This window comes from Lipotes vexillifer, unplaced genomic scaffold (assembly GCF_000442215.2).
Source record: "Lipotes vexillifer unplaced genomic scaffold, Lipotes_vexillifer_v1.1 scaffold591, whole genome shotgun sequence".
Classification (NCBI taxonomy): domain Eukaryota; kingdom Metazoa; phylum Chordata; class Mammalia; order Artiodactyla; family Lipotidae; genus Lipotes; species Lipotes vexillifer.
Window position 1 is genome coordinate 4,419,846 of NW_006791954.1, and position 9,727 is coordinate 4,429,572.

The 9,727-nt window shown below is 38.9% G+C and overlaps 1 protein-coding gene across 2 annotated transcripts; it reads left to right on the forward strand.

The window, feature by feature from the left end:
• Positions 1-1,276: 1,276 nt before the first annotated feature.
• Positions 1,277-8,179, forward strand: ZPBP2 (zona pellucida binding protein 2). Of its 2 annotated transcripts, XM_007465175.1 has the most exons (8): positions 1,277-1,466; positions 1,598-1,663; positions 2,910-3,035; positions 3,696-3,857; positions 4,515-4,733; positions 5,299-5,381; positions 6,244-6,424; positions 7,714-8,179. In XM_007465175.1, exons 1-8 carry the CDS (start codon positions 1,418-1,420, stop codon positions 7,806-7,808), a joined length of 981 nt encoding a protein of 326 aa, XP_007465237.1. In that variant the 5' UTR covers positions 1,277-1,417; the 3' UTR covers positions 7,809-8,179. The 2 variants fall into 2 exon arrangements, with proteins under 2 accessions (XP_007465237.1, XP_007465238.1); XM_007465176.1 differs by lacking the exon at positions 4,515-4,733.
• The last annotated feature ends 1,548 nt before the right edge of the window (positions 8,180-9,727 follow it).

Genomic DNA, 9,727 nt, shown 5'->3' on the forward strand with positions numbered 1-9,727 from the left:
GTCGAAAGTGATTCCCCTCACAACCACAAAATAATAACAATAATAGTAATGGCAACAACAACAATAATAGTAACACCATCACCAGCATTTAAAAAAAAAAAAAAAGAAGGGTACAGTTGAGACTAAACCATGAATCTAGACACGGTAACTGACATGGGTGGATCTGACTCACCGAATCACATTCCATGGCTTATGCTATGTAGGTAAAATTAACAGTGACTAAAACTGAAATCACTGACAAAGGTTGCTCCCAGACCATCTGAGATAGTCCAAGTACTGACTCGGCTCAAAGGAAATAAAACTGAAAACTCTTGATCTCACCCCAAATAATCATTCTGCACCCTGTCTGAACCTTGGGCTCTCTACCCACCAGCCTACTCAAAACCACAACTGAGGGTGTCCCGCTGCTAAGAAACAGACAACACACACGGCATTCCAGGCCATCAAATTAGTAGCCAAGAAGGAACCATCAAAGACGCTGGCATGGTCCCCTTCGGAGCTCGCTGATCTTGACTTAGCATCCCTCCCCTCAGGAAAAGCATTTGGGGATCTCGCCTTTCAATTGGGCCCTTTCTTTAAGGCAGTCTTACTTCACAACCCTGGACACATTTGCAAGTGGGGTCTCTCATCGCCGTGTGATACTCGAAGTTGAAGATGAAGATTAAACGTTCCTCTAGAGCGTGAAGGCCTGGAGACGCCTTATTGGTGCACTAGCTGTTCTTCATTTTGTGGGTAGAACACAGTTGGGTAAAAATTGGGTGTTAAGAGTTTGAAAAAGATTGTGCACACAGTTTCAGACAGTTCATGAGAAGAAAGGCATAGGAAATTACCACGTGGGGCTCTCTGCTTCCTGTGAAGTGTAAATTTTCACAAGCTTCTCCCTCCTCAGGTCCTCAGGTAATCGCATTCCCTACCCACCCTATCCCACTGGGACCACCATGTTCCTCTCGTCGATCTCTTCAGCCCCTAGACGAAGGAAGCGACCGAAACGCGAAGCCTTACGTTCTTTTCTTCTACTCTTTTCTTCTCTCAGGGACTGTTCAGAGAAAACCGAGCCACCGACAGCGCGGGGGAACGGCGCCAGACTCGAGGCCCGAAGCCTCAGAAACATCCGCACGACGGCAGCCGCGTGCGCGCGAGGGGGCGGGGCGCTCGCTTCCCGCGCACCTGCCCAAGGCCCTGCCCTTTGCCCGCGCCCCGCCCCCAGCCCCGCCCACGCGCGCGAGGCCCCGGTACACGCGAGCGTTCTCCTGCGCGTTGGCTCCCGCTGTAGCGACGGACGGTTAGGGGAGTCGGCCCCCGTCGGTTTGCTCCTCTCGGTGGAGGAGAGATGCGGAGGCGTTGCGCTGGGGCTGAAGTAGGAAGGAGCCCGCTCCTCGACGCCTAACCCTCCCGCGACGCTAGCCCCTGAGCAGTGATGCGAGCGTGGGTCCTGCTCTCCGCGGTGCTCTGGTACCTCACAGGAGGTGGGGATCCTCCCGCCAGGTCCCCTGGCCTCTCCCGTCTTCTCCGTCCTGCCTCCTTCGCCCCGCCCCGCCCCACTCTGAGCCCTGGCTTCTCTTCTACGTAAAAAGTCAGTGGTTTCTTTCCTCCGCAGTTGGATGGCAGCGTAATTCCGAACGCACTGAGAAAGGCTTCCTTTATGGCAAGCCGGGACACCCAGGTAATAAGGACCTCTTCACCCGCAGAGTCTGCCCGAAGAGCCGGGGTTCCGTGGCTCTGCTAAGGTTCTTCCCGAGGAGGGAAATGGAGCAAACATTTATTGAACGTACACTGTGTGCTCTGCACTTCCCGAAGGTTGTTGCATCGTTTCATCCTTACAGCGACGCCACTACGCCTCAGTTGTATCACCTTACCTAAAGCTGCATAGCTCGGTAGGAGCTAAGATTCAATTCAGATCTCTTTCTCTGATGCCACCTCACTTCCCGGTGTCCCCGCTGCTTTGCAACATGCGAGGCCCCCTCAGAGGAGTGATTTCCGGGGCTGGAAGTCCCTCTGTTTGGAATGCCCTTATCCCTTCCCTTATTAACTAGAACTCCTACATATCCTTGACGGCTCAGCTCAAATGTCATTTGTCACTGTGATAAAACTTTCTCACACTCGCCAAGGAAAATTAGTCACAAGGTTAATTTTAGATAACTTTGGGCCAGTTCATAGCATTGGTCAGCTTTGGAATCTCTCCGTGTTTGGCGGCCCTCCCCTTCCCTGCCACCACCAAATTGTAGGACGGTGTCTTCTTTATATGTTCAGAGCCTGGCATTCAGTAGGCTTTAAAATTAATATCTTGTGGGACTGTATTGGTTCCAAGCACATTGTTGCTGCTTCCATCAAATCCGAAACAGAATAGGTATTGCAGAAAATCTTCCTTGTCTGTCCCATTTAATTATTGTTCCTAACAGAGGAAATTTATAGTTAAATATCATGTTTGCCTTGCGGATGACAATGATCATCTTTAAAATAGTTTTGCAACCAAAAGATCCTTTTCTGATCTTTAATTTGATTCCACTAACCCTTCAAATTTATTTTATTCTAGTTAGTTCTGAATCTGTACATCAAGATGTGTTATGTACATTTTAGCAACTAAGACGCGGCGCAGCCAAAATAAATAAATAAATTGATAAATAAATATTAAAAAATAAAGTGTATATGTACATTTTAATAAACAACACTATAATATCACAGAAAAAAAAGAAAAAATATTGACTCTGTAGCAGTCTAGGGTTTTAAGATCTATGAGAAGCAGAACGGACTTTAGCATTCCAAATGTTATAATGACATGCTGATTTTTAAAATAGTGAAATCCAAAAAGAACTAATCAAAGCAACTTTGGGAAAAAATGGTAGGAAGTGTGTTTCTTAATTTAATTTTGCCATATAATGTAGTTATATATTGTTTTATTTTTGTCACAGTGAAATTATATGTAAAATTACATCACAATAGCCCAATCCTTGTCTGTATGGATTTGAAACGCGCTGAAAAAGAAACAGTGGACCCCACCTACTTATGGGTTGGGCCTAATGAAAAGCCATTAACAGGTAAGTTATTCGATTTTAATATCTTCTTTTCTTAATGATGCAAATATTTTTTTAAGAAAAGCACTGTCATTTATTGGAACGAACAAATTGAAATTTAATTTTAACTACAGATTCACTTACTCCATATTTAGACAATCATATTATACCTTGGTCTGTGCCTTATTTTCTCCTTAGGCAAAAACTGAAGCAGCAATTTTTGTACCTTACTTCCCAAAGCTGTATTAGTTCAGAAGTTCTTATAAAACCTAAAATTTATCCTTGCAGCACCTGTGATAGGAGATGAGGTAACTAATAATGTACTTTTTCACGATGTTAGGAGGGTGTCTTATAATATGAGCATTGTTAATTTCTGTCTTATGTGAAGCAATTGCACAGAACTATAAGGCAGTGTGATCTCACTTACAGAATTACTGGCATAAATCAATTGAAATTAGATACCAAGAAATGAATTAAAGAAAACCAAAATATATTTCAAAAGTGTACTTATCTCATGTGGTTTTCCATTGAGTAATATGACAGAGTTACGATTTTGTTGAATTCTTGAAGTTAAAATAGTCCATTAATTTTTAAATTTTTGTATTTATTTGTAACCCCAAGTTTACTAAATAATGTTTGAATTGTTACATGTTAAATACCAAGCAATTTACTCTTTCTGTTTAGGAAATAATAAAATAAATATAACCAGAACAGGAAAGCTGATGGTGAAAGACTTTCTGGAGCCTTTGTCTGGACTTTACACATGCACTCTTTCTTATAAGACTGTCAAAGCAGAAACCCAAGAAGAAAAGGTAGTAAAGCAGAGATATGACTTTATGATCTTTGGTAAGAATGTAGGCACATTTTAACTTAAATATTTAATATGGATCAGAATTAAGTATATGGTTTCTTCATTAAGTGAAAATGAGTCTTATATATAATCGTTATGACTTATAGAGTATTTTGGGTGTATTTGACCAGGCAAACTCTTAAACTGAAATCAAAATAGTGTGTCCTAAATAATCCTCTTTCAGCCTCCCACTTCCCACTCTAGGTATGCAGGCACAATCTACATTATCACAACTTTGCCAGGTAATTTAAAAACTGATGTTTAATTCCATAAAAGCAAATTAATGATCCTTTTCACTGGACTGTGCTGATAGCAACACTTCTGTAAAGTGTAAAGTCAAAATCTTATTTTTTCCTTGATACTTTTAACTTATATATATAGCCAGCCCACAGAAACCATACAATCTCTTGTACTGAGTGGGTAATATATCAGATGAAAATAACCTTTTTCATTAAAGTTATTAGTTTTATATCTTTTTGTGAGGACAAACCGTTAAAACATTTTATTAGAAAAAATAAAATACCCAAAAAAACCCCATTTTATTAGGTAAATTAAGTTTCTGTGCTGGTTTGCAAGATTGATGGGATTTAATATTACATGTTATTTGGAAATTAATGCTAGGCACAATTGTTTTATTCTCATCTTTTTTAAAGCCTACCGGGAACCTGACTATTCATATCAGATGGCTGTACGTTTTACCACAAAATCTTGTGTAGGAAAGTATAATGATCTGCTTTTTAGAGTGCTGAAGAAAATCTTGGATAATTTAATCTCTGATTTGTCATGCCATATCATAGAACCATCATATAAATGCCATTTTGTTAAAGTCCCAAAACATGGCCTCATTCCTGAGCTATTTATAGCCTTTCAAGGTAAAAAAAGTTTTAATATTTCTTTAATTTTATGTGTTTAATCTTAATTACAAAATTAATTACCATATTATTATAGAAAGCTTATAAATAGTAGGCCTTAAATGTTTGTTAAGCACTAAAGTATGTTGTTGGTCTGAACCTGGTTGTGGTTTTAAAAATTAACACATTATTTGCCTTCAACTATGATATATTGTTGCCTGTCTTTTAGAACTTAATATCATTTTATAAATATGGGCTTTAACTATGCAGCTAATATTTAACTTATAACTTCTTATAGAATTTTAAATTGTATTTTTGAGAACTTAACAAAAGGGAGAAACCAAACCAAACCAAACCAGAATTATTACTATTCATTTTAAAGCCTTGTAGTTACTTCCATTAGCCCCCAGATGGAGTGAAATCATAATGTATAAATCATTCAAATTGTGCACCTTTAATTTATTACTAGAATTACATAGATTAAACACATGCACACATGCATACTGAATTCAGCATTTGGAGCTTTATTGGAACGTTTGGAACTTTTTGGAATCTTTCTGTGAAAATGTTATTTTCCCCCCTCCAGTTAATCCTTTTGCACCAGGATGGAAAGGGAAATGCAATGAGTCTGTTGACTGTGAAGATACCACTAACCATAATATCCTCCAGGTGAGAATTTCAGTGTAAGGGGAAAGTATCTGAATAGTATACAAAGCTATTTAAAAACTGAAATATGAAGTATTATTGATTTTTGGTTTCAGTTTTATAAAGTGAGATTGTTGAGATCTTGGCTATTTAAAAATGTTTTGTTCTGGAAGAGTACATCTGGAATGTTATATAGCACCCCAGGTTAATATTATGTATTTTTCCTATGACAGAAGGATGGATCACTGGTCTTTGTTCTCCAAATGTAACTAAGCAGCAGCTTGAAGAACAACCTTACAATCATGTCAACCTAGGTTAAAACAGTGGTTCTTCCAAAATTGTATCTGTACTGATCAAAATAGTTGCTCTCTCCTCTGCCTCCTTAGAGGCTAAGGACATAGTCTAAAAAATCCCTTCACTCTCCTCCTCTATCCCTGAGCGCATACCCTTAATATTGTGCATGGTTTATGGGTTATTATTAGTTATTATTTAAGCCCCATGCTCAAAAAATAAAACAAAATTTACACCATTAGTCTGTAATGCTGATTAGAGAAAAGTTTTGGTTTCCATTTTGCTTGGCTTTTTGGAATTAGAAATAATGAACTCCCGGTTATCTACGTATGGAATAGACATGATGCAAACAATTCAAAACAAGTGCTTTTTAACCTCGATTTAGTTTTTCTTAACTGTTGTGCATAAAAATTGACAATAATTGATAAGGTCAAGGCTAAACTAATTTTAGCATTAACATGCAACTTTTCGGGAATTCATCTGTTGTGTAAAGCAATGGCATGTTTGTATTACGTTTCATTGCCTCTGATACAGGAGGAGAAATTTGGTTCATAGTTTAGTAATTGTACTTCTCTCTGGTGTTTTTAAATCTTAGGCAAGAAATCGAATAGAAGAATTTTTCCGGAGCCAAGCATATATTTTCAACCATGATTTTAATAAAACTCTACCAGCTATGCATTTTGTGGACTACAGTTTTCAGATAGTACGAATAGATAGCTGTCGTCCAGGCTTTGGAAAAAATGAAGGTCTCCACAGCAATTGCGCTACCTGTTGTGGTAATTATAAAATATAAATATCTAATTATTTAGGTTATATAGTCAGAATTCACTTAGCATAATTCAGTTGAATATTTATAGTGGTTCTCTTTACCAAAAAAATATGTTTAGTTAAAGGGAAGTAAAAATTCAAAGCCCAAATTTCTAAATATAATTATCTTCATGTATATGAATTCTGCTAATGTAATCTTTTGTATTACAAAGTATTTCTGTAGTTTTTTTTTTTTTGTGGCTGCATTGGGTCTTCGTTGCTGCGTGCAGGCTTTCTCTAGTTGTGGCGAGTGGGGGCTACTCTTTGTTGCGGTGCGCGGCGCGGTCATTGCAGTGGCTTCTCTTGTTGTGGAGCACGGGCTCTAGGCACGGGCTTCAGTCGTTGTGGTGCACGGGCTCTGTAGTTGTGGCTCGCGGGCTCTAGAGCACGGGCTCAGTAGTTGTGGCTCACGGACTTAGTTGCTCCGCAGCATGTGGGATCTTCCCAGACCAGGGCTCGAACCCGTGTCCCCTGTATTGGCAGGTGGATTCTTAACTACTGCGCCACTACTCTTTGTTGCGGTGCGCGGACTTCTCATTGCAGTGGCTTCTCTTGTTGTGGAGCACGGGCTCTAGGCACGGGCTTCAGTCGTTGTGGTGCACGGGCTCTGTAGTTGTGGCTCGCGGGCTCTAGAGCACGGGCTCAGTAGTTGTGGCTCACGGACTTAGTTGCTCCGCAGCATGTGGGATCTTCCCAGACCAGGGCTCGAACCCGTGTCCCCTGTATTGGCAGGTGGATTCTTAACTACTGCGCCACCAAGGAAGCCCTTCTGACTTAAACTACTATACTATGAAAGAAAACAAAATGGTCCTGCCTAGAAATTGTAAATAGGAACTAGAAAACAAGAAATAGGAACTCATAAATGAAGCAATGCAGAAGATACTGTAAAATGCTGATGCTAAAGGAAAAAGATAAGATTCTAACTCTTTTTTGTCTTTAAGATGATCAGATAACAATGTTTAAAACTTATAAATGGGGAGTTCCCTGGTGGTCCAGTGGTTAGGACTCTGCGCTTTCACTTCCGTGTCCCTGGGTTCAATCCCTGGTTAGGGAACTAAGATCCTGCAACACGCTCAGTGCAGCCAAGAAAAAAAACCTCATAAATAATCTTCCACACCTTAACTGGCTGAACATTACTCATAGTATAACATAGATATAAAATGTCAATGATGTGACATTAATGGCAATTTGTATTATTGGTATAAGATACCTCTAACTGAAATTATAATAATCTACTCCATTGTGTTTTCCTCTGCAGTGGTTTGTGGTCCTGGGACTTTTAGCCCTGATGTTGATGTTACATGTCAGACCTGCGTTTCTATCCAAATCTACGGAGCTAAATCTTGCCCATAAAACTTCAAACAAAAACTGCAACGTGAAGACTAGAGGTGAAAGCATTGTTACTTGCTTGTGGAGGTGGAGAACATAAGATGATTTGTTCACATCCCAGAGTGTCATAGATAGTTCCAGTAAGTAAGATCAGTAAGACCAAAACATTGGAAAACATACCTTTTAGAAACGCTAAAAAGATAGTTGACATGGCATTTCTAAGAAGGCATTTAATATCTCCAGTGTGCAAAGGAAAGTGTAAGTATCAGTGGATGAGTTTTATTGAAATATGTTTTGTTGTTTACAAACAATCTGTTTCCGTGTACCTAAGACTATATTAAGGTAGAGAAGAGTAGCAAAGTATAATATAATAAAAACGTTGTACTTTCCATGTATTATTTTGTTTGATATCACTCTTATATAAAGGCATATATATTACCTTTATAATTAGAACCCAAAAAGTTATTTCTTTTGGTGTCTTTGCTTTCAGTTTGTTTTTAGAATAATAGAATTTATTAGTATAGCTTTAGGTTTACAGAATAATTGAGCAGATATTATCCAGAATTCCATATACCCACTCCAGCCCACACCCTCATCCCTCCCCAGTTTCCCCTATTATTAACATCTTGCATTAGTGTGATGCATTTGTTACAACTAATGAACCAATGTTGACACATTATTATCAACTATAGTTCATAGTTTATATTAAGGTTCATTCTTTGTGTTCTGCAGTTCTGTGGGTTTTGACAACTGCATAATGACATGTGTCCACCCTTACAGTTTCATACAGAATAGTTTCACCACCCTAAAATGCCCTGTGCTTCACCTATTCATCTCTCTCCCTTACCCCAGAGCCATTGACAACCAGTAATCTTTTTACTGCCTCTACAGTTTTGCCTTTTCCAAAGTGTCATAAACTTGGAATTGTACAGTATGTAAACTTTCCAGACTGGCTTCTTTCACTTACCAATATTCATTTAAGGTTCCTCCATGTCTTTTTGTGACTTGATAGATCATTTTTTTATTGCTGAATAATATTCCATCATATGGGTGTATAAAGGACATCTTGGTTGCTTCCAGTTTTTGGTGGTTATGAATAAAGTTGCTATAAATATTTGTGTACAGGTTTTTGTATGGGCATAAGTTTTCAAATCAATTGCGTAAATACAAAGGAGCATGTCTGCTGGATTGTATAGTAAAATTATGTTTAGTTTTGTAAGAAACTGCCAAACTGGGTCCCCAATTGGTCTACCATTTTATATTCCCACCAGCAATGGATGTGTTTCTTGTTGTTCCTCATCCTCACCAGCTTTTGGTATTTTCAGTGTTTTTGATTTTGGCCATTCTAATAGGTATATAGTGATATTTCATTGTCATTTTAATTTTAAATCCCCTAATGACATCTGGTCTGAGCATCTTTTCATATGTTTATTTGTCATGTGTATATCTACTGTTCAGATCTTTCTCCATTTTTTTATTGAATTCGTCATTCTTATTGTTGAGTTCTAAGAGTTCTTTGTATATTTTAGATACAAGTTCTTCATCAGATATGTGTTTTGCAAATATTTTCTCCCATTTTGTGGCTTGTCTCTTCATTCTTCTCACAGTGTCTTTCACTAAGCAGAAGTTTTTAATTTTAGTAAAATTCAGTTTACCAATTTTTTTCCCATGGATCATGCTTTTGGTGTCATACCTAAAAACTCATTACCAAGCCCAAGGTCATCTAGGTTTGCTCCTGTTGTATTCTAGAAATTATATAGTTTCATGTTCTTTGCATATGGATGGTTCCAGCACCATTTGTTGAAAAGACTATCCTTCCTCCATTGAATTGCCTTTGCTCCTTTGTCAAAAATCAGTTGACCGGGCTCCCCTGGTGGCACAGTGGTTGAGAGTCCGCCTGTCGATGCAGGGGACGCGGGTTCGTGCCCCGGTCCGGGAAGATC

Bases quoted from the DNA above. Each gene is read 5' to 3' on its own strand.
- ZPBP2 (XM_007465175.1), top strand. From the start codon at position 1,418: ATGCGAGCGTGGGTCCTGCTCTCCGCGGTGCTCTGGTACCTCACAGGA. The intron at 1,664-2,909 runs GTAATAAGGACC...TTTTTGTCACAG, and splicing joins TGGCAAGCCGGGACACCCAG to TGAAATTATATGTAAAATTA. The intron at 6,425-7,713 runs GTAATTATAAAA...TTTCCTCTGCAG, and splicing joins CAATTGCGCTACCTGTTGTG to TGGTTTGTGGTCCTGGGACT.